This window comes from Sinocyclocheilus rhinocerous, unplaced genomic scaffold, assembly GCF_001515625.1.
Source record: "Sinocyclocheilus rhinocerous isolate Xijiao unplaced genomic scaffold, SAMN03320098_v1.1 scaffold300, whole genome shotgun sequence".
Classification (NCBI taxonomy): domain Eukaryota; kingdom Metazoa; phylum Chordata; class Actinopteri; order Cypriniformes; family Cyprinidae; genus Sinocyclocheilus; species Sinocyclocheilus rhinocerous.
The window spans coordinates 53,077-76,771 of record NW_015654065.1 but is presented as its reverse complement, the minus strand read 5'-3'; the positions used below and the strand labels follow the sequence as shown (position 1 = coordinate 76,771).

The 23,695-nt window shown below is 40.1% G+C and overlaps 3 protein-coding genes across 4 annotated transcripts in view; all 3 read right to left on the bottom strand.

The window, feature by feature from the left end:
• LOC107716835 (U4/U6 small nuclear ribonucleoprotein Prp31-like) overlaps nucleotides 1-2,860 on the bottom strand; it is a 7,123-nt gene extending 4,263 nt beyond the window's left edge. Inside the window, exons 1-9 of the mRNA XM_016523426.1 lie at nucleotides 2,723-2,860; nucleotides 2,408-2,620; nucleotides 2,237-2,297; nucleotides 2,072-2,155; nucleotides 1,861-1,958; nucleotides 1,571-1,677; nucleotides 885-1,054; nucleotides 487-644; nucleotides 321-410 (exon numbers count right to left, since the gene is read on the bottom strand). Of these exons, the coding sequence (XP_016378912.1) occupies nucleotides 321-410; nucleotides 487-644; nucleotides 885-1,054; nucleotides 1,571-1,677; nucleotides 1,861-1,958; nucleotides 2,072-2,155; nucleotides 2,237-2,297; nucleotides 2,408-2,620 (981 nt within the window). The 5' untranslated portion in view covers nucleotides 2,723-2,860. The remainder of the gene's footprint in view (nucleotides 1-320; nucleotides 411-486; nucleotides 645-884; nucleotides 1,055-1,570; nucleotides 1,678-1,860; nucleotides 1,959-2,071; nucleotides 2,156-2,236; nucleotides 2,298-2,407; nucleotides 2,621-2,722) is intronic.
• Nucleotides 2,861-4,045: 1,185 nt separating this feature from the next.
• LOC107716834 (uncharacterized) lies at nucleotides 4,046-19,446 on the bottom strand. Of its 2 annotated transcripts, none has more exons than XM_016523424.1 (16): nucleotides 18,759-19,446; nucleotides 16,407-16,540; nucleotides 16,105-16,249; nucleotides 15,910-15,980; nucleotides 15,297-15,415; nucleotides 14,763-14,850; nucleotides 14,151-14,299; nucleotides 13,965-14,049; nucleotides 13,585-13,706; nucleotides 13,217-13,366; nucleotides 6,542-12,902; nucleotides 6,302-6,465; nucleotides 5,850-5,986; nucleotides 5,072-5,406; nucleotides 4,878-4,956; nucleotides 4,046-4,777 (listed from the first exon to the last, which is right to left on the bottom strand). In XM_016523424.1, the coding sequence occupies exons 1-16, from the start codon at nucleotides 18,844-18,846 to the stop codon at nucleotides 4,632-4,634; spliced, it is 8,373 nt and encodes a 2,790-aa protein (XP_016378910.1). In that variant the 5' UTR covers nucleotides 18,847-19,446; the 3' UTR covers nucleotides 4,046-4,631. The 2 variants fall into 2 exon arrangements, with proteins under 2 accessions (XP_016378910.1, XP_016378911.1); XM_016523425.1 differs by having other exon boundaries at nucleotides 5,850-5,983.
• A 1,392-nt stretch (nucleotides 19,447-20,838) lies between these two features.
• Nucleotides 20,839-23,695, bottom strand: LOC107716812 (leukocyte receptor cluster member 1 homolog). Its single transcript, XM_016523392.1, has 4 exons — nucleotides 23,261-23,695; nucleotides 22,803-22,994; nucleotides 22,398-22,699; nucleotides 20,839-21,187 (listed from the first exon to the last, which is right to left on the bottom strand). Exons 1-4 carry the CDS (start codon nucleotides 23,390-23,392, stop codon nucleotides 20,974-20,976), a joined length of 840 nt encoding a protein of 279 aa, XP_016378878.1. The 5' UTR covers nucleotides 23,393-23,695; the 3' UTR covers nucleotides 20,839-20,973.

The window sequence follows — 23,695 nt, the reverse complement described above, 5'->3', positions numbered from 1 at the left end:
AAGTTGGCGACGTAGAACGTGGGCAGACATTATGCAAATGTGTTACTTTGTGACGTAGCGCCGTAACAGAATAAGATTCGAATTCCTGATGTCTCGTTTAGGCGATTGCGAGCCGACTTTTTTTTTTTGATTGACAATAACTATTTATCGTGCACTGTCGGCTTCACAACTTTGCAGATAGTTTATGTTCACATACAGCTACATGACACACTGCATGAAAGGTAATATTCGAAAAGGCATAATAGGGGCACTTTAATTATCATCTGAAGTGAGTAAACTCTAATCTGTACAGTGGTGTAGACCATGATGACACTGCTGACCTTGCCATCCACGCTCTCGTGGAAACTGTCCACGCGGGAAGCCAGAGTGCATTTAGCTGCAACCAGACGGGCTGCTTTTCTCCTCAGATCCTGGAAGCAAAGAAAAAAATGATCAAATAAAAGCAATGAAAAGTAAGTAAGTGAAAGCAAAAAGGTTGATGCTCACTGAAGGCAGAGACTGCACTACGTCACAGTGGTAGATGTAGCCTGTGTGGGGCAGCAGGGATGTGCTGCTGAATCCAGACAGCGTCCTCCGCTGAGCTCCCAGCAACATCAGATTACACGCAGGCATCTTGGACAGGTTAGTCAGACCACCAGCAACACCTGAAATCAGGGCAGACGGTTTGCATGTTGTCAACGCAAGGGATTTTTACAGTACAACCATATTTTATTGTGATCAAGTATAAGTGAATATTTCCCCCAATCAAGATTAAACACTTTTTTTTTTTTTACCTTTTGTGTCCCACAGAAGAAAGTCATGTGGGTTTGGAACAACATGTTAATAACAGAATTGTAATTTTTGGGTAACTAACTATCCTTTTAATTCAGCAGTCTTGTTCTCACCCATAATTTTGGCAGCAGTTGAAGCTCCGACAATAATTGAAAGATTTGGAGCAATAAATGACATCTTGGATTCCACATATTCATAGATCCTGTGTTTTGATTGGTTGAGCTCAAGGGCCATGTCACAAGCCTCCTCCAATCGCTGAAGCTCATCATCACAAAGCATTGTTCTGCAAAAATACAATAATTTAATTTTAAAAAACTGCAAAAGTTTGGGGTTGGTAAGAGTTTTTGGAAATATTTCTGAAAGTCTCTGATCCTCACCTAGGTTGCATTTATTTGAGCAAAACTATAGTAATATTGTGAAATCATTTTCTATTTGAAAATATTTAAAAATGGAATTTATTCTTGTGATAGCAAAGCTCAATTTTCAGTCTTCAGTGTCACATGATCCTTGAGAAATAATTCTAATTATTCTGATCTGGTGTTTAAATAACATCATGTTGAAAACAGCTGTGCTGTTGAATACACTTCTTTTTCTTCTTTTATGATTCTTTGATGAATAGAAAGTTCAAAAACAGCATTTATTAGCATTTTAATCTTTTGGAACAATGTAAAAGTCTTTACAGTCACTTTTGATCAACAGAATGCTGAAATCCTACTCGCTCCAAACTTTTAAACAGAAGCGTTTAACAAAAGACAAGGTTCTCTTCCTGTAATCATACCAAATATATCTGCTAACTCACCCTTGAGTGGTTGAGGCTGTAACACTGACCACCATGATGGTAGCATTAGTCAGGATCTGCTGGAGGGTCTCATTATTTTTGCATTTCTCTAGATTGTTGCCCAGCTCCTGAAGACACGCAAACACATTATCGTATATAAAACACAAATGCGAATTTATGTTTAAGCTTAATTGATAAAACAAAATTACTGATCAGAGGATGTAAATCATGTGACACCACATTTTGCATGAATAGGATGCTCAAAAATGCTCAGCCCATCACATTTTCCAAATTAATATGCTTCTTCATACCTTAACAGTTCTGATATAGTCTAGTGCATTTGGCACCAAAGACTCCAGTTCAGGAAACCTTTTGGAGTACTTGTCACGAACAAACTTGTGAATGATATCTGAGGAGGAAATAAAGAGGAATTGATGTTATGGTGCTTGATAAGCGATACAAATCTTGAAAGTTGGCGATAAAGATTTTGCATATTCACTATAAAATTCATATTAAACTCACTAAGTTCATTGTCAATTTCCACTGTGAGATTGTTGGCGGCGACAATGAGTCTGTACTCTGGGTCTGCTTCAACAGGTCCAGACACTGAAGAGAGTGGAAAAATATGTTAAACATGGAAAATTCATAATTACCAGGATGTTCGTAAAGGAGATGGATGTTACTCACTTTCTGAATTTTTGCGTTGATTTCCAACATAATGACCGATTTTATCCATGATTTCAGCAAACTATACGAAGTCGAGATGTTTGCAATAAGTTAGTGTAACGTTTCAGGGAGACGGTACTTATATGAATCCATTTAGAGATAAAAGTCAAATGAATGAAATTAAAAACTCACTGGCTTGCTGTGTCTTAGTTTTGCTATGGATGTGACACTCTCCGTCCCACTGTAATCCATCTCCATCTCCTCCGGTATGTCCTCCAGACCTCCATCGGCTTGATTCTCCCCGGGTTCCCCATCACTCTCACCCCCTCCTCCACCGGGATACAGCCCGTCCTCTTCTTCTCCTGCCTCCTCCAAGTCGGCAAGCAATTCGTCTGCCAGAGACATCTACGAACAGAGCGAGAAAACAAACGCGAATTAGATTAAAACATCGTTTATTTGCTGAACGAGGTTTTAAAATAGTCATCCGAGTAAATGAGCTTAACTTACATTTCCAGAGCGCTACTTTTCTTCTCACCTCAATAAAAAATACGAATATCAGCCAACATGCAACGACATACAAACGCACAGCATCGAACAACGCGCAGAAGTCGCAGGTTAAATGCGTCACATGTTTTACAGCAAAGGCTTCTGGGAAATGTGTTCAGGAACGAGTGCATGAAAATGATAGATAGATAGATAGATAGATAGATAGATAGATTTGTTTAACCTCGCAATTTTCTAGCAATAAGTTAAATAAATATTTGAAAGGTTGAGCATGGTTATAAGAAACTGAGAAAACAGATTAATTTTTGTCATCATGGCACAAAATAATGTTCCTAGGGTGCCAAAAAAAAAATTTCTGTCAGTTTTTTCCAATAGGATAATATCATAAGCTAACAGAGTTGCATGTGACAAAGCTAATGGTATTTAAATTCTAATAATATTTCAATATTTAATTATTTTTTTTTTTAATCATTTTGACTGTTAATCTGTCAGATACGGTCAAACAAAAATAAAGTGCTTCATGGGTTACCAAAGTGTAAAGTATTGTGGATTTCGCCAGAGTTGAGATCTCTAACCTGTTCTGTTTCATAATACTAAGCTTTATTTTATGCCTGTTTATAAGTTATATTATGGAAAAATGAACTAAAATAATAATATTACAAAACAAGGTTAGTAAAGTGTTACACATAATAACTTCCAAGACAGAACAATTTATTGTCACCAAACAGTTCAATAAATGTTTCACAGTTTCCATGTTATTTTCACTCCCTCAGCTTCTTACAGAATAATATGAAACCTCCAAATGAAACAGATGCTGAACGTGATGTAATGATCTGGATTACCGCAGACATTTGCATGAACGATAAGATCGAAAACTAAAAATGAATGAATAAATAAGTCAATTAATAGTTATGTATGCGGATTTCTCTTTTTTTCATGCCAAGCAATAGTTACTGCTTCAAAATAAATAAAGGAAAATCTAATGTCAAATACATTATTAGAAAATAACACCTGTGTAGAGACACATCATAGGACAACTAGATACAGACTGACATCTAGAAATAGCTAAATTAGAGAAAACATTTCATAGTGTTTGTACCTATGCAAAGATATATGTTTGTTGAGGCGGTTATTAAAAGGATTAAACGGCAAACGCCATAAATTCAAAATAATTTGATACAAAGTAACAGGCCAACAGACAAACATATATTTAAATAAAAAAACAAATGCAGAATAAATAAACAATTAAGTAAACAAATTAGATAGAGAAATAAATAACATTTGCAATAAAAAAATACAGTATAAAACATAACAGTTAGTTGCGGTTTTAATTTTTCGTGCATTCTAAGAATACATTTAAAATAAATGGTTTTAAAATGAGTTTGTATTCTGTTGCAATTTCATTTTTAGTTTGTACAAATGCTAAATGAGAACTGCACTGCTGTGATTTGGAAAGAGACGGTTCCCTCCTCAACCACAAACTACAAGAATGTCTGACTGCAATGAGAACATATTTACAATGTCAATATTTCTAAGCTCACAAATAGACAGGTACTGGTCAGAGAAAGTGCGCCCCTTCATTCAAGGGGAATAAAATACAAACGTACTTCAAGAAGCCATGAAAATAGAACAGTTAAGCTGGTACATAATAAGACTCCCATTGCATAGCCGGAAAGTATATGTCAGATTTTACATAACTCCAAGGATTTTGGCTGTTTGGAAGGTACTTTCTATGTGTGGATTTACCACTCCAGCTGCTGCAGTGAGTAAAACCTGGACTGCCTCCAGCCTTTTGAAACGGGAGTCCTTCTTTTTCTCGCAGTTAAAAAAATAACCTCCAGGAGCCGTCATAGTTACCGATGACAACGGGGGCCACTCAATCACTCCAGGGGGGTACATTTTGTCCAGGTGTTTAGGGAACAGTAGTATGTAACACTAAATGCGGGTCGTCAGCAGGGCTCACTGTAAACCTTGATGATAAGCTGGAAGTTACTCCGGTTGGAGATCTTGGCTTCACTACGTGGTCTTTACTTTTTGATGCCTTGTGGCTGGCTGATCCTGACAAAAAGGGCAGAAGAAAAAAATAAAACAGATCATATGTGATTTGCGTTATGCAAATCAAGCCCAAATTATAATAACTTCTGCTGAGTACACTTACCAAAACCATCAGTGTTGGGGGGCTTTCCATGGGGAGATGAACTATTAGATCCAGAGCTCAGTTCATTGGTTGGAGTTTCCTGGCATGAAGAGTTTCAAAATATAGAGAAGTAACAAAACAGACAATGTTTAACAATGTGAAACCTTGCAACTGAAGGTACTCATTGCTTTTCTGTATAAACACCCTTCACATACCTGATCGAAAAGATAGACTGTGACATCATCAAAAAATGACACATTCCTCCCACGGTCACGGTTCTCTTTGTCCACGGGCTCCTTTGGTGATTTCAACAAGCTACGCAAACCCACTCTCTTGTCAACATCTGTTTCCGTGACAACGATGACACGCCTGGGAGACTCATCCTCCTGTTCCTCTTCTTCATCTTCATCTGGATCGCTACCTGTTGAAGCAACCCTCCTCCTTCCCCCTCTGTGCTCTCCCCCTTCCCAGAATCCTCCTTTGGCATTTGGTGAGAGAGGAAGAGAGAGAGAGAGCGGAGGGAGGGACAAGGAGAGATGGGCCAGCTTAGCTGAAACGGGATGATAGTAGATGGAGAGATGAAAGACAAACATCAGAAAATGGTGGTACATATATGTGTGTGTGTGTGTGTGTGTTTATATATATATATATATATAGAGAGAGAGAGAGAGAGAGATTGTTATAAAATTATTATAATTTTTTTTAAATAGTAAGAATATATTCAGTATATATACTGACAATTTTTTTTGTTTGGGATTTCAACTAGCTATCAACCCCTCATAATGATTCAGAGACTGACATGATCAAATTATTAATTAGCCAAATCGTTCAATTAAAATAAAATAATCTTCAAAATATTGACTTTTTCAAGTTCTTTGTTTTCAATTTTGGTTCATTTTCCAAAAAATATTTAAAATTGCACAACAGCATAAAATGCACAACTGATGATAACAAATCCAAATGAAATTGTTGAGTGCTTTCTGTTCACAGTACCTTTCATAGCTTGATTTGCAGCTGGCAATGAAGGTGCAACCTCAGGCTGTTCAAGCACAGTCATTTCTTCTGTCTTTGCTCCAGCAGGTTCACTCACAGACACAGAGGGAGAGGAGGGTTGAGACTCCTCTTTGCTTCTAAGATAAATAATTTACAATAAGAAGTCTGGTTTTTACCTTCTTTAACCAAGAAATGCATTCAGTTAAAATAATTTAAAAGCACAGACTGTGGTTACATTAAATGCCATGCTGACATCACATTTTCTGCAGTTCACACTGATAAAATACAGAATATTTAACTATGATTTATAATCTCTAGAATAGTGAGAGATATTATATTATCTCTCTTAGAATAGTATTATATAGATATATTGTCTCTCTCTCTTAGAATATTGATCTATTTTATTCATCACTTCGTCTATTTTTTGTAGTATTTCTGGAACATAGCCACACCTCTCATTTTCTTGGAAATCTTCGCTTGCAACACTTTCTTCAGAGGACGAAGTGGTAGAGGTTCCCCAAGGGTGCAGAATCACGCTGTCACTAACTGCAGACCCCCACAGGACATTGGTTTTAACATTTTCACTGAGAGAGTACTGAAGTCTTTCCTCACAAACCTTAAAAAAAAAACACAGAATGTTTTAGAAATAGCAGAGCATCAATAGAGTACAAGTCACAGTAATTTTTACTCACCTGCATCATCAGTCCATTTTTTGCCTGCATTTTTGAGAGTGACCTCTGCCCTTTGGAACCATCTGTAGAATTGCATGGTGAGAGAGGCGCTGGCACATGTTGCCCCGTTCTCTTCTCCACTGACTGCTGAGCTTCTCCTGGGAAATTTGGAGAAAAGTTTTCATACTGCTCTGACTGTTGCAAGACAGCCGTGGTATTTTTCGATATCCCATCAACTTCTGCTTTTAGCTCGACTCTCGTCTTCCCCTCTGCATCTGCTGAGTCATGATGATTTATTATGCCACCAGCACCACTCGTTCTTTGCTCTGGATTTCTCTTCAAAGATTCAAGCAGATCTAAGTTTCCTAAAAACAGATCTCCAAGGGTCTCTTCATCCCCAGAAATGCAGCACAGTTGCTCCAGTTTTTCAAAGTCCTCCAGAGGCTCCTCATCCAAGTTCTTCCACTCAGAGATCAACAACTCAGGGATGGAGTTCAGAGAACACTGGGAGAGAGGTGGATGGGTCACTTTCTGGGACAGGCTATTTCTGTCGTCCACAGTATTTGATTCTGGGTGAATGTGGTTTTCTTTCATGAGAGATGTGTGCAGTTTTTGTCCCAGGTTTGCAGTGATACCTTTGCTGTGAGTGGTGGTACTGGTGGCAAGTTCTTCAAGAGACTGATCTAAACAGTAAACATCATCAGAACAGTCAGAAAGCTCCTCATGTTTAGTAGATGCTTGATCTGCAGCACAGAACAGACTTGAACTGGTCTTGACTTCTATGTGGTGTACTGTATTCGGGAAACTACTTGGGCCTTGGCACTTGCCCACTCCTGCATGTGGGGAAGCAGAACATTCAGAAAGCTCCATTGAAATCAGTGCAGGGGCTGAACACTGAATGTTGCTACTATGAATCTTACATGGCTCTGGATCAGTGCTAATTTTGAGACTTGGGCAAGATGGAGAATCTGATCTTTCTTTTTCAAAAAACACATCACTGATTGTGGCAGGACAGTGATTACTGTCAACATTATGTCTACCGGTTTCTGTACTGAGACACTCTGGATATGCTGAAATGATGTGAGAACTATCAGCTAAGTCAGTGGTTGAGTTTGACATATCTATTGTGCAGGTTTGACGGTCTTCAAGGGCTGCAACCAACATTTTGCTTGCTTCAGTCTTGGGTGACCATGTGGCTTCGGTTTGGTCCCTTTGTACATAGTTATTATGACTAGAAAGAGATTCTTTGTGGTATTGTAGAGGTTCCAACTCATCAGTTGAAGCATTTGTAATAGAAAACGAGGGAGAGTGAGTCATGCAACCTCTTACACCCACTATGTTTTCATGACTGTCAAACTCTTTATTATCTTTATCCCCAAACAATTCACCTCCCACATAATTTTGTAAACATTTCTCCGAATTCTGGGTATCAATCACCACCTCAACAGGTCTGTGTTGCACAGGTGCCTCCAGCTCTGGGTTCTCCAGATTCTCAACTTCCATTTTTATATTGCTAGTATAGTGCTCTGGTGTTCCATTTTCCATGTCTGGATTTTCCATGTTCTCCTCTTGCTGAAAGTCGAGCCTTTCTACAAGTGCCTGCTGAGCTTCCTTTGCCCCAGTAGAAAGCATCAGCGTCTCAGGTGGTGGATAATCAGCCTGTCCTAGCTTCTCATCATTAAATGCATCTTCACATATTCTCTGAGTAGAGGGATGAGACTCACTATCTGCAAGCTCATCATTTGCTTCAGATTCCCAAAATTCATGACTCACCACTAAGTGTTCCTCCTCCTCCCCCCAGGCCTTTTTTCCAAAACTCGGGAACAACTCTGATCCAAGCCCTGCTTCCGGTGTCTGAGCTTCGGCTGCAGCCCACTGGTCATTTTCTACAGGCCAAATGTGAAGTTCTCCCTGCTGAAATGTTTGGCAGTTGAATTCCCCGCTCATAGTCTCCTCTGTACCATTATCTTCCTCAAGGGCACTCCACAACTCCTTCTGCTTCAGTTCAAGACCCATTGAGGCACCTCTGCCGAATTCATCAGAACATTCATCTTTTGAGATCTCCATACTGCTGACTTTCTCGCCTGCAGAATTTTGGGGGGATTCCTTGATAGTGAAGGAGAGCTCCCCTACAGCTAGCTGACTTTCAGGCCTCTCCTTTGTCTGTTCATCCTCACTCTCTTCTGAATACGAGAGGTTTCTCAAGCCAAGTTCATTTGCATCTATGTCTTGGATATCAAGCTTACCCTTTTCCTCTCCTGTAGGTTGTTCAGTTTTCGTCTCAGACCAGATTAATTGGGTCAGGCCGCATTTGGTGTCATCATTGCTGAGCTTTGTGTTTATCTCAGGGCTGATGATGCATTTAGAATAATCAGACTGTAAGCTGTAAAACCGTGATAACCTGGATTTACTTTTGTCTGATGACTTTTCATCAACTGGGAATTCAGGTGATGTACAACGTGCCTCCTTAAACTTCATTGTTTGCAAATATGAGCAATGTTCGATGAGTTGTTCTTGACAAACTGGTCCAGAAACAGGTTTTTGAGGGTCTGAGACTATGTCAGCAAGCAGTCTAAGATCTGTAGCACCTGAATCGTGAAGCACTCTTTCTTTTGAAAATGTGTGAGATGTGACCAGCTCACTATTTTTAACTAGAGAGGAGTTTTGGATGTTAAGGGAGCTGTTGCTAAATGGAACTCCCTTATTTGGCTCATCCTCTCCATTGGAAAACAACATGGCAATAAACTCAGCATTGCATTCACTTTGAGAATCTCTTGAAATGACAGCACCTTGTATGAGAGCCTTCTCTACATCAACTCTCTTATTTGAATCCCACAATTCCTGCATATCTTGTTTCATCTCCACTTCCTTTTCTAAATTCTCCAGTAGTCCTTCATCTTCAATCTTTTCCTCAATTCCCACCAATATTCCTCGATTCCCACCAAGTACATCGGTGCCTCTTCTGCCTAAACCCTCTCCACTATCCAAGTCACTGTCAGAAAAGTAGGCAGAATCCCGGTGTGGTGTTTCAGTTCCCAGGGCTTTCCATCCACCACTTCCTCCACCCAACCAGGAGTCTCCAGGTGTGAGGCAATCCAGTGAACTAGAGGTCAAAGGTGACAAGACAGAATCTGTGGGGGTCATGGTGGAAAGTGACTGATCAGAGTTGGGTTCATGTACCATTGGCGAGTGGAACACATCTGTGCTTGATTCATTCAAGGAGAGTAAAGATTCACTTGGAAGTATTTGCTCTTTTGCCATTTTCATGTCTTTATCAAGACACGCCGTCCTTGAACTAGTTTCCTTGTCAGGTAAAGTGGTTTGTTCGAGGGATTTAAAGGATGTCTCCATTTGCAAGTTGGCAGTGGGGCAGTCTTGACTCATATTTGAACTGTATTCCCTTTCCTTTGTAGAGCTTGTGCCACCTGCTAAATTACTGTTTTGTGAAGGATCAAGGAAAGTCAATTCATTTGGCCTCTCGTTTGGATCTTCTGGCAGTTTCTCATTGTGTGCATCTTTAAATGTTGCATTTGATGTCATCACCTCGATGCCAGCTGAAACATTGTGATCATTTTTCTGCTTTAGTTCTTTTGCCTGAACAAACACGCCCTTCAAATAATTTTCATCTGCACTTACAATTTGTGTATCACCAGGGATTTGATTTTTGTCACAACTCAGTGAACTATTAACAGTGTGCAGATTCCTGGGTTCTACTGGTCCTTCACTTACACAGTCATGCTGATTGTGAGACTTTTGAGAATTTTGTTTCTCTTTTATAATGGGAGATATCTGCTCCAATAGAGGCCCATTTTTAGGGATTACTTCTGAGGGAGGAAAATTATTAAGGGAATGCTTCTCTAGCTCCATTTCAGGTGAAAAGTGACTGACTGGAGTTAATTTCTGAGCTGATTCAAGATTTTGTAACTCAGATGCAATCTGAAGTACTGGAATTTCTGGGCGCATAGCAACTTTTATTTCACTCCTTTTCGCCCGCTTGGTGACTTGAGCATAAATTGCTTCTTTTGTGTCACCTGGCGGCTTTCCTGCTCTTGCTCTTTCTGATTCAAACTGTATTGTTTGAGATGATTCTGGGTCAATGCATATTGACTCATACTCAGGAGACAATGGAGCAGGTGAAACACTCTCTTCCTTTTTGCGTTGCCTTGTAATGATTTCAGCTAGAAATGTTTCAGCAGATTGAATCTCCTTCAGGAATTCCTCTCTCGTCATTTCCCCTTTCTTCGGCTCAGGTTCAACACTCTCATTGGATATTTCGGAGAGCAGGGAATGAGACTTCTTTATTGCTGATGAAAAAGCCTCTTCAGCTTCTGCATACGCTGGTAGATCTGAGGGATATGCAAAAGGATGAGGAGTAGTTCCAAATCTGGAAACCGGGGTGCCACCTTCACCATCATATGCATCCTCACAATCTGACACAGATGTCTCGATCTCTGTAAGGAACAAATCTCTCTTTTTGCCACGGCCTTCATATCCAGGCAGGAAGTCTTTGTCTGAGGCCCAAACTTGTGAGGATGAGTCAAGTTCTGTGAGAAGAGACTGGGATCTCCGCATTCCTTTGTCTTTCCTTCCATCACTTTCTCGTGCCCATGAGCTTTCTCCGTCTTTCAAGTCCACGGAGTCACTGAAGATCTCAGTCAGAAACAAATGTATGGGAGATTTCCTAGCAGCTGCAACTCGCTCACGTTGCATGACTGCATCTTCTCTCCAAATGGCCGGCAGGATGGTGGTGAGGCGCGATTGTGTTCGCTTCATTCCCCTTGAGAAAAGCTCAGTCGTAGCTGGGTCTGGTTCACCAACCAGGTTGGTGTGCTGAATGGTTGTTCCACTGGTGGATCTATGTGGTGACAAGAAGGGTGAATCATCATCATCGTCGTCATCATCATCATCCTTGGAGAACTCCGGGCTAGAGGATGACGTTCTCTCAATTTTTGGAATTGTGGATTGAGATCGAGTCATTCTGGACTCATTGTCTGTAGTGTACGTCTCTGAAGCATCTCTTGAATTATACAAAGACTGAGACCATGTCATGCCTCTGTCAGCATTTCTCTCATCAGTATGGTCACAGCTTAGTGGGTCTCTTTGTAAGTGCATCGCATTGTATCTGGAATATGTCTCTGAAGAGTAATTTTGACCCTTTTGGAGTCTATAGTGGGGAGGGAGAGGTGGAGGACAGGTTTGAGGTGGGAGAAACAGGGAGTGACTACCAGAAGATGGTGGAATAGAAGGAGAAAGTGATGGAGATGGGGGCAGTGTCTGGTGAGTGCGATTTAAGCCTAAATGGTCAAAGTTGGCTTTTGACAGCGAACTTATTAGTAAAGAATCAGAGGTCTCAACTTTGCCTGTCGGGAACGAGGATCCAGGGTAGATGTCTAACCCGTATGTTCTTGCGTAACCTAGCGGAGGAGCAGGCAGGGGACGTGAGTGTAGATGGCTGCCAGAGGACATGGACATTGAACGAGGTTTAGGTGGGAGGATGGGCGCTTGAGGACTAAGGGACTTTTGGTTTACTTCTCCAATGTCTATAACAGCGTAATCCGTCACTCGGTTACAGCCCTCCTTACTAATCTCAACCAAGCCAGTGTTTGGAACCCTAACCTTTACCTCACTGGATCTGACCGTCTGAGAGGTGCCTCTCGCAAAGCCATCTTGCTGACTGAAAGCTGGTCTATCTTTTCCAGTAGTCCCTGTTTGAAGCTCGACCAGCTCCAGATCTCCAGGACACATTGAACTTGTTTTTAACGACCAGCCTTTTCCTAGACTAGGGGACTTATCCTGGGGAGTATGCTCTTCCAGGCGAATGTAATACTCACTGGCCAGTGAAGGGCTGCGGGCACTGATCACGGGGACGACGGTGGGTGTGTCCAAGGTTTGCCTGTGGCCAGAATTGGGTGTTGGTATTGGCTGAGGTGGAGGAAGTGGTTTGTACCCTCTCCTGCCATGGGCCTTTTCCCAGAAGTATTCAAAGTTTAACCCTTTGCTGGTCTCTGTTACAGTAAGGATGTCATCTAGTTCAGATGTAGGAGTGATCATATTATCTACAGGGTCCAAAAGAGGAAATGAGTTTCCATTTTCTCTGAGGCAGCCATCCTCCCTCCCATACTCTCTCTCCCTCAGAAGTTTGTGTGCGGCTGACTGAAAAGCTGGGGGCCGGAGGGCATCCCATCGTCTTTCAAATGACTCGTCGCTCTCTCCTCTCCTTCCTTCTCCACTGTCTTCCTCATAATCCTCCTCATCTTCATTCCCTCTAGCACTCTTCCGGCTTCCTTGTTCTGCAGCAAGGAGAGAGGAGAGAAGGAGGAAGACTTTGTTGACTGTTGGCCGCTGGGATGGAGGTAGCCAGCAAGACTGCATGACCTCGTACCTAATGAAATATACAAATATAGAGTTTACATATTAGTATGTGACATTATATACTACATTTTCAGTTTTTTAGATTACAAATCCTGTTTCATTTTTGCCTCATTCTATTAAGAGTGCAGTAAGACAAAATACACTCAAGATTCATTGATTTTAAGGAAAAAGTCATTTTTACGCTAGTTATGAAATGGGAATGGGATTTCACAAGTACTATTCATTTCTGTAGGTGTAAAACATTTTGTAGGTGAATCTGTATTCTGTATCCTCATCTATGTGCAGACACAGTTTCATCTATTTAAAGGCATTAAAAATACTGACCAATAGTCTGCGTGAGTGAGTTTGAGGCGAGGTTGAGCCAGAGTGATCTGTCGTTCCCTGATGACAAAGGTGAGAACCTCCTCATCGCTCAGGTGTCTGTGCGGCTGAGCCCCAAATTCAAACAGTTCCCATATTACAACACCCAGAGACCTGTCAGTAGTAATATAAAGGGAAAAAGTGGTTGAAGTTTAGGAAAAACCAAGAGTAGCATAACTGATAGACTGGGATAAAATTCAGAAAAAAGTCCCTAAAACGCTTAGTTTTTTTAATTAAAAAACTTTAACTCCACTATTGTTATTTTTCTGTGCTATCATTGGACTCTTCTGTTTAAATTTCCATTAAATCCATTTGTCTATAATTTTTCATACCACACATTGCTGGTTTTGGTTTGATCAGTGACAATCAGATTCCCGCGAAACTCCTCCATAAGTTCAGGGGCAATCCAGCGGAGAGGTATCCACAGTTTGTCTGGGGTTAGATAATAATCCTCCTGTTTGTATAAAATATGGAAAACCACATTATCAAAATTTTAAAAAAAAAAAAGATAGGCTAAGCTGCTCTAACACCATTATGCATTTATATGCTGTTTATGCAATACAAAATATTTGTTTTGAATACCAACAAATCACCTTCTATGTTTAACTCAAAAAAGCCTTCTATACTAAAAAACCTAAGATGCTGATTGATTGAGGTCCTGTTCTATATAGTCTATTTGAAGTGGAATGCTGTTTAGTAATTGTTTAAGTACCTTATATTGATTGTGCGAGAGGCCATAGTCTCCGATCCGAACAGTAAGATCTGAAGTGAGGAGGCAGTTCCTCAGTGCCAAATCACTGGAGAACAACAGAATTTTTGATTTCCTTCCAGTTTCACAAATGCTTTGTCTGTGCCATTCACATGATCTTGAATACTTAAAAGATTTAATCAGTCTTACCCGTGAATGTAATTGTTCTCATGGAGATGCAAGAGACCTGAGGTGATCTCATATGCCATTCGTTGTAAGGTCAAGAGGTCTCTGTTTAACAGGTCAGGGGTCATCCCATCAGACTTCCTCTGAGCTCTTAAATACCTCTTCAGGTCACCCTGTAGATACAGACACACACACACACACACACACACACATACACACACAAAATGAAAATACGGAAATTATTTAATACAGAAAATAGGATCAAGTGCTAAGACAATTTATAAAAAGTGCTGAAAGTGCAAAGACAATTTATGATTACATAATGAACTGGTATATTTACATTTATTCCAGTCCCTTGAATAAACAATGTGCCTTTTTCATGAAACATTCAGAATTAATTTCTATAAACATTGTAAAAAAAAACTCATTAACTATCTAATCCAATACATCATAAATCCATTCTTACATAAATTGCTTCAATTAACTGAATGCGCCAGTGTTTCATGAACGAGACCCTTTGACTAAATTTCCCTGAACTACCGATAAGAGGCACACACATCATCCAAGGCAGTAATTGTTTTCTCTACAAAAGTTGTTGTCTAAAATTGGTCTCAATGTCCAAATTTGGGTTCTCACCAGTTGACAAAACTCCATGACCAGGAGGAAAGGAACGTTCTCACTGCATTGGCCCAAACACTGTAGAATATTCAGATGCTGAAGACTTCTGTGAGATGAGAGAAACAAATCAATAAAGATTAGCTGTGTTGTCAATGTTCTTTAAACATACATTATACAGGGTGAGAGGGAGAAGAGAAAGGGAGATAGCAAATGTAATTAAACTAAAACTTTGGTCTAATAAATAGATCTGAAATGTTTTTTAGCATTCCTGGGCCCATCTGGACCTATACAAATCATGTGTGAATACATGTTTATGTCCAGTGTTCAAATGAACCCTTCCTATACTGTAATGCAAATAAAGCAGCACAAAAATAAGGCAATTCATTGCTTGCATGAGCAAATTGAGTGTTAGATAAGTGGGGAATAATAGCCTCAATAAAAAGCAGCAGAAATTTCCACTAATATAATTAACAAAAAAAAAACATGGACTAACTAGGAAAAACAACAATCAGCAAGACATAATGCCAGCCATCTCAGCCCAGTTTGTCTGACCTGTATGGCTCGGACTCTGCCAAGAACTTCCTCTGTTCCAGAGGACTAGCACTGACCCTCAGCTCCTTCACCACAGCCTGATAGGAGCTGCAGTCACACAGCACTTCAGCCAGGATTACCTACCAGAGACAGATCAAACAGTTACACAAAAGAAAAAATCAGTTTACTACACCATATCTGTACAAATAAAAAAAAAAGAGGAAAAGAAAGAGAAAGTGTGTAGAATGAAGCTAAAAAATAAGTGCAGTGAGGACATACAGACCAGGACAACCCACACGTTAGACTACAAATTCAGGTCAATGTAATTATAGATGGTCAAGTAAGAAAGAGTGATCTTTAAGCGGCTCAAAATGAGACCATGGCCTGAAATGCCATATTTTACGTGTTTAAGCTCAAAGATTCAATACTTGCTTGGGTAGAATGATCAATTTCACAGATATTTAGACTATGACACACTGATTCAGAAGCCTCAAAAGTTTCAAGTGCATATCCATATTTAGATTAATTATTTCAGTTTTCTTAGGCACCCCCCACCACTTTGGGTTTCCATTAGCATTAGTTACAATTCAAGCTGTTCCTGAGAATAAAAATCTTTTCATTTAAATGTGTCTACCTTCCCAAACCAGCCATTTCCAATCTCTTGCAGGTAGCTGAGAGTGTGCCTTCGGAAACATTGGGAGATGTCTGTGGGATTTAATAGGACTGAGTTATATATCTGTATATATATCTATACATTGACAGTTTTCTTGTCACTTATGAACACGTTATGGAGCAAGATGTGCATATTGCCTTTAGTAAATGGGTTTACCTGTGCCATTCGGAAGAGTGGGGCAGTTCTTATCCCGCAGTGGAAGAGTGTAAACCTCCGGTAGAGATGGACAGGAAGACAAACTGTCCTCAGGAACAGGGCTGGAAGCCCCAGAGCATTCTTCCCCTTCGGCATTATCAAACTCCTGAAAGAGAAAGGTGGAGGTGGGAATATATAAAAAAAGATATTTAACCACCATCAGATGAACAAGAAAACCTGTTTCATGCCGATTCATATCAGTAAAACGTTATGCTAAATTCACACAAACCCACATGCATAAAACACACACCAAAGAGACTTACATTGAATCCCACGCCTCCTCTCTTACAGCAAAGGCAGGTGAGAAGCAAAAGAACAAAAGAGACCAGCCCAGAGCAGGAGATGAGAATAATCACATAAGGGGGAGGAGAGAGAGAGTCGTCCCGGGACAGAGAGACTGAGGGGAAAAAAAGAGGGTAGAGTTTTACATATTCGACCTTATAAATTCTAAGGGATTGATCCATAGATAGACAGAGAGAGAGAGAGGGAGTGAAAGAGAACTTGTATATATTCCTAACAGGGAAAAATTTAAAAGGGCAGCGTTACATTCAGAACATAGCACAGGAATCCAATGAAGTGTTTTCATTGCACAAAGGGTAAAAGTACAGAGAAAAGCAGAGGAACTCAGAATAGATCACCTTCAGATTGGGTTTAGGGAGGGGTTTAAGAGTTAAGGTTTAAGGGAAGCAAAGGAGAGAAACCAGAGAGTCATCATACAAGACATTTCTTGTACTCGTCACTATTGAAGAAGGGAAGGTATTGGAGTTTTGTTTGGGGGAAAGGCCTTTTTTAAGGGAAGGGACTGGATTATTGAAAAAGATTCTTGTATCTGCAGGGTTGCTGGGTCAGAAGGAAAGTTGCCATACTTGATTTTGTACCTCAATTTGGCCGTTTGTTTTAGAAGAGCCATCTGTGGAGAAGAGAAGGTGGGGAGGAGGGCAAGGAGGTTAAATACCTTTGGCATTGTGATTAAGATGCTAAGACTGAATATCCACTAAACTAAAATGTATTTAACTGACTTGAAACCTCATTGTTTATTCACCAATGTTAGTGCACATGCCATTGCTAGAGACTCTACACCTCCATTTTACTTGCTCTTTAATAAGTAAAAAAATAAAAACTATCATATAATAAAATATGTTTGAACTGAGAATATCACTGAAAATAGTGAGGATAAAAATAATGCAATTCTTCAAAACTGTGATGAGAAACAGATGTTACTATATTTCTTAATCATTTGCAAAAAGTAATGTAACTTTTAGAGGCAACGGGCCATGGTTTTCCTAAAATAGCATAGGCACCACAAAGACATTTTTGGACACATCAGGACTGACAGCAAGGTCCCGGCTGAAGCTGGGAAAGGCTGTTTAAAAGGAGTCACAGAGTACTAAGCATTCATTAAGGTCTGTTGTGTGAAAACGGTGCACGTCATTTGAGGCTGTGCAAATTTAAAGCGTATAGATGGCATTTTTCAGGAAAATAACAGAAACCTAATTATTATTACATCTTTTCTCAACGATAAAGTAGTAGGTATTATTATTAACAGCAACAACAATAAACATTATTATTATTATTATTAATTAATATTATTACAATTATTATCATATAACATTACATAATACATCGTCATTATTATCATTATTATTATTTACAAATAAAAAATAATTTATAGTATCTCACAAGTCAGAATATCAGAAGCTTATCTTGTTCTAGTTTTATTTAGAATATCGTACAGCTTTATAATTTCTAAATAGCACATGATGTCAGAACACTCGAACCTTACTTGTGTTGCTAAAGATCAATCCACAGGTTAGTAACTCGTGACAAAAAAATCGCGTAAATGCATATTAAAAATCATAATCATTACCACAAATGCCACGCTTGCAATTAACAACAGACACGCGTTTTGCATTCGAGAATCACCCGTGGAATTCGTCCACCTGAACTATGGAAATATATAGGTTAATGAGCAGGTAGCTGTGTGAATACATGAAGGGTGTTATTATTAATCTGATAACCTTTTATTGTTCGAGGAACGGTGGCCAGACATTGGCAGACACGGACCTGTGCGCAGTTCCCTTCTTTGACCATATGGTTACACATACTGCATACGAGAACAGAGCACACAAATAAACACGCGGGCCTGTTGGCACATTTGTGTTCATGATACTGCTAAAATAACGCGCGGAATAAAACATCAGACATAATAATAAGCCGCAGATGACGCAGTTCTGCCAAAACAGGGACATATGATGATTCAGGGAAAATCGCGTTATGTACAATTTATGATTTACCTCAGGCCCATAGGTAAAATTACATAGAGGAGAGCTGATTTGCAGGCCCACAATGAAGAATCATACGTGTGTACCAGCATACCAGCCAGACACCTTTATTATCATCAGCGCAGGATGCCTGGGCTCAATATAACGACACATAATATTAAACGTAGGTATAATAGATATGATTGAGTTATGAAATAATAAGAGTCACCCCTGCCAAGAAATATACCATTTTCTCATCAGACTGTCACATTTTCCTTATTCATACAGCGTCTCATCGCCTCCTCCCCCCTCGAGCGCATCAATAACATCATGCCATCTGAACGACACGCTCACCTTCCTTCTGCGGGGCTCCCAGAGCTCTCTCCGGGTTGAAGTACGACATCAACCCCACCAGAACAATCACCCAGCACTGTAGTGACATAGTCGCGCGGTCCACGGCACCACCATCCGAGCGACGCTGTCAACGTTCCCCGCCGCGCGTCTGGCTCCCCGCTAATAAAGAACCGTCTCCTTGTTGTGCAAGAATGATGCCCTCGTTTAATCCGCAATTAAACACGGTGTGAACGCTCTTTTGTGTCAGCCTAATCCCGCGATCCGCATCCTCACCAGCGCGCTGTTACTATTTCGTGCTCATCGCGTCCCACCGGTCGAAAACGGGCAGAAAAAACCAGTGAAGTCATTCTATTGGTTCTATATCCAATCCTATATAGTGTCAGTATCATGTGAGTGGCCCAGCAATGTTTTCTTCCAAGAAGCCCCTCTACGTCAGACGCGACCGAGTTTGCGCTAATCTCTGTGGACCGGCGCGCGCCTCGCGGCGATTTTCGTAGATAGACGTTGCCTCGCAATCGAACGATTACGCCATGCCTTTCGCTCAGGTACCTGCTGCCGGCCAACAAAAGCGTTTGTTTATGAGATTGGAGAGAACGTCAACGCCCCCGTGTCTTTGCTTTGGGTATCATTGCATCAAAATCCCCCTAAATCGGACCACCTCCACGGAGCGGTGACATGATCCGTTTGGGAGGACAGGTGCACGGAGCGTGCCATTGAAATTCTCTGTAGCCTTCAAGTTAATGACATGCAAATCTATGTTTGTCTGGAAAAGACCAAATATTTTCATCAGAAAGATGCCTTTAAATACCAATTAATGCTTTAAACACCAACTAATTTTATAATCTCATCCTCCTAGCATTAATTTTTATTCGCACAAAAACATATTTGCTTAGAGTGAAAACAGTGCATATGAATTTACATTTAGTCATTTAGCAGACGCTTTTATCCAAAGCTACTTACAAATGAGGACAATTAATTCATAATTGCACTTAATATTATGAACCACAAAGGATAAAGAATGGAGGCATAATGAGTATTTCTAATGGCAGCTTTAGATGTTATTTCCACAATATGTGACTGTCTGATGCATATTGCACAAAAATGTATATTCTGCTTTGTTTTCTGTGAAATAGTCTATACTTATTTTGTGCACTGTACTGAGAGTCTCCACACATTTTCTGTAACATGCGCTTTTTACATACGACTCTTTGAAGAGAATGCTATGCCATTTTTTCCCCGCAAAAATATATTATTGTGGTATAATCTATCTCAGTTAAACCTCTCTAACTGCCACGTTAAAACAACAACATGTCAAATGTGATTATTGTTATATGTGATTATTCTCAAAATGTCAGTGCTTTACATCAGGGTTGGTTGGTGATTTAATGCTAGCGTCCCTGGCTATTTTCATGGCAAGTAACAAGCTCACATAATATAAAAGAGCAATTTTAAAAACTTGCATAATGTTTGCTTTAGATAAAAACTCTAAAATGAATTCAGGGTTGACGATGTTAAAGTGTTTTGCAGAGTAATATACAGTAATTTCCTAAGAGAAATTAAACCAGTGCAATTTAATAAAATATGTTCAAAGGATACTGGACTCTGGCATGAAGAGCATATCGGCAAATCTTCATTTAATAATAAGAACTTGTGTGTGATTCTGCAATGTCCTATTCGGAATCATGTATATATGATCTTACCTTTAGATTCGGACAGTAAGAGGGCAGTATGTGGCCAGAATAAGTGGCAATACGGACCAGACTTTTTGCAGTGTAGCCCAGCTATGCAATACCAGGGTAAAATGAAGTATTTAGACATGACAAGAACAAAATATTTTATGGACTCCAATATCACCAGCACAGAAAAAATGTTCTTAGTCTCACAATAATGGCTTGTCCACATTGTAATGCTGATACCTCTGAATTGTTCAGGAAAACAACTCTGATACAGACCCTACAAATCACAAGATGACATTTTTACAACAACTTAATCACTCTTTTACTGTGAGCACAAACAAAAAGGAGGTTTTCTGGTTTGTCCATTTTTTTCCAAGTCATCTGACGCCAATAAAAGTGTTGCAGAGGTCAGATCGATGGCATTTAGGTAGCAATCAGTCATTTTAAATGGTCTTCACACTTTGCACGTGGCTAATTTCTTGTCCGACCACAAAACAGTTCTGCAATTTCTAGACTTATTGAATCAATGCCTTTGTAAGCTAATAAAAGCCATACTGATCTCTGTCTCTCCTTTGCCTTTTCCGTGCCAATTCAGGAAAGTAGGCGCTGTTGTATGGTCTGTCTCTATCGCCCATCTCTCGCTCGTGCTCTTTTTCTTTCCCGCCTCCGCTCCTCTGATCCAGTAAAGCCTGTGTCCTTTTCCTCTCCTCCGCTTCTCTCTGCAGCCGTTCAGCCCGTAACCTCTCAACTGAACTGTCATTAGAGCAAAAGAAATCATTTTAGGATGAAAAAGTTGACAAATGGACTCAACAAACAAGTTAGTACAGCAGTGGGCATCTACTCATGCATACGTGAACTTGTTTGCAAGGGAAACAATTCTCAGAGTCTAATTTATGTAACACTTTTGCATTTGTTTGTAATTCTAGACTGCAGTGATTTAATTCTACACAACAGAAAAAAAATGGAAACTCTTTTAAAGGGGTCATCGGATGCAAAATTAACTTTTGTTGTTGTTTGAACATAAATGTATGTTGGAAGTGTGTGTACACATCCACCCTATAATGATAAAAATCCACCCAGTGTTTTTTTAAAAATCCCTATTTTAAAATCCCTTCTCAAATCAGGTTGTTCTGAGATTCCTGTCAGAATGACGTAGTTCTGCACAGGCCGCTCCTACGATTGTTTGATTGACAAGGCCGTCTTACCTTCGACCCGCCCTAAGTGAGCTGAGAGCTGTCTGCCATTGTGTCGACTCCCGTGCAGGGGAAGACAAGAATGTCTCCTAAGCGATTGAGATGTTATGCTGTTGGATGTAATAATGAACATAGCAGTCGTCATTTACTCCCGACATCTGAGCCACTGAAGACGCAGAGTATTAACGTTACTTTCGTTTTTGAAGGGAATGCGCCAATCCCCGATCTGCCTAAATGTGTTTAAGTTCGCGCGAATCATTCGTGATCTAGCTTTATCTACAGAAGAAGTGAGTATAAGGGTTTTTATGAGTCTTTGCAAATTACCTTTCCTAATATTTGCTAGTTAGCAAGATTTGCAGCTGAAGTTTACGGTCTGCTCGTCACCACACGGAAGAGAGGGGCGGGGTCAGCAGAGCTCATTAGCATTTGAAGCAACATGGACTAGAACAGCGTGCTGAAAACAGAGCTGTTTTTGAGAGGGTAAAAAGGGTGTTTTTTACACTACCAATGAGAAATTTTAACCAAAGTATGTTATAGACCTTTCATTAAGACCCTAAAGAATCATATCAACTTGTGGAAAATGGGCATCCTATGACCCCTTTAAGTTCTTTAAACATGACATCAGGAAGATATTTGAAAGCAAAAACGCACTAATTCTAAACGCATACATACTACTGTTCAAAAGGTTTGGATATAGTGTGACTACATTGTTGTGTAGCCAGACAAGATGCTTTATTGGTGTTGACAGAAATAGAAAATGTATTTCACACCTCTCTCCACTCCTCTTCTCTCCTCTGTCTTTCCTCTCCTTCTTCTTATGCTTTTTCTCCTTCCTGTCCTTCACTGCCAGTGCTTTCTTCATTTCCTTAAGAGGATCCAAACTGTCTTTCAGCTTCCTGTCTTTCTTTTCTCTCTCCTCTTCAGTTATGGTTCTTGGCTTGTCTTTGCCTTTCTCTTTCTTGTCTCTATCTTCTTCTTTTTCTTTTCCACCTTTCAGGTACCAGGGAGTTGCTTCTGTTCCAGGAGCGGGACCTAGAGACACTAAAAGACCAATAGCACGCTCCTGCTTCTCCTAAAATATCACAAAAATGACCATTTTAAACCATCTGTGCAGCATAAAAACTATAATGTCATCTCTTAATATTGTAAGTAAGGATGTGTCTTTTTTGTCACACCTTCTCTTCCTTCTTCTCTCTGAGGTATTCTGCATTTCCTTTCTTTTCAGACGAGTCCTCTAGAGGAAACAGATTTAAGTGGTCGATTTCTCGGGCCCCTCGGCTTGTCTCTGCCGTCTCGCCATCCTCTGTCCATTTTCCTGTCTGCTGAAGGGCTGCTTGAGCTTTCTTTCTCAAATACTCAGTTCGAGTCTGAGGAATTATGGGATAGATGGATAGATCAGAAACCAACATTCAGCTCAAAATTCAAGCCATAACATAACATTTAGATAGCATTTAAGCATGCATTATATTTAAGATACATGCCAAGCAAACAAAGATTGACAAAATACACATTTTATTTATTTTAAAGTAATTCTGTGAGGACAAATACATCGGGGCCACTGAGTGCAGGAGGGAATGGGAATGTAGTAAATTAACCTAGAAACAGTGGAATGATGGTGGGTTGCTATGGTTACCTCTTGCTCTGCGCGTTCCACTCGCCGCTGAATCTCGCGTTGCTCCTCTGCAGCTTGAGCCTCGTCGCGGCGCACGCGCGCAATGTTGTCCTTATTGCGCACATGCCAGCTCTTTTTGGGCAAAATGTTCATTATGTAATACTTAAGAGAACAGTGAAACAGACAAATGTAGTTCTAGTCTCGTGGCAAGTTTGTCAAACCACATACAAGGTCCAATAAATAAGGCAACAGCTTAGTTTATGGCTCAAAACAAACAGACTCGTCAACAAACTAACTTACGCAGCGAAATTCAAACTAGCCACTGAATCCCTATGTAAATTAGATCCGTTTCTTCCGTTCTGAATGTTCACAAAAACACAAAAGAACAGCTTTCGAAAAAAAAAATCATAGACTCATTTGTACAGAGAAACAGCTTTGCAAACACCGGAAGTTGCA

Coding starts and splice junctions, on each gene's coding strand:
- LOC107716812 (XM_016523392.1), bottom strand. CDS start 23,392: ATGAACATTTTGCCCAAAAAGAGCTGGCATGTGCGCAATAAGGACAAC. Junction 22,995..23,260: donor TGGAACGCGCAGAGCAAGAG/GTAACCATAGCA, acceptor ATAATTCCTCAG/ACTCGAACTGAGTATTTGAG. Junction 22,700..22,802: donor GAGAGAAGAAGGAAGAGAAG/GTGTGACAAAAA, acceptor GTGATATTTTAG/GAGAAGCAGGAGCGTGCTAT.
- LOC107716834 (XM_016523424.1), bottom strand. CDS start 18,846: ATGTCACTACAGTGCTGGGTGATTGTTCTGGTGGGGTTGATGTCGTAC. Junction 16,541..18,758: donor GGGAGCCCCGCAGAAGGAAG/GTGAGCGTGTCG, acceptor TTTTCCCCTCAG/TCTCTCTGTCCCGGGACGAC. Junction 15,416..15,909: donor GAAATGGCTGGTTTGGGAAG/GTAGACACATTT, acceptor TGTCTCTGGTAG/GTAATCCTGGCTGAAGTGCT.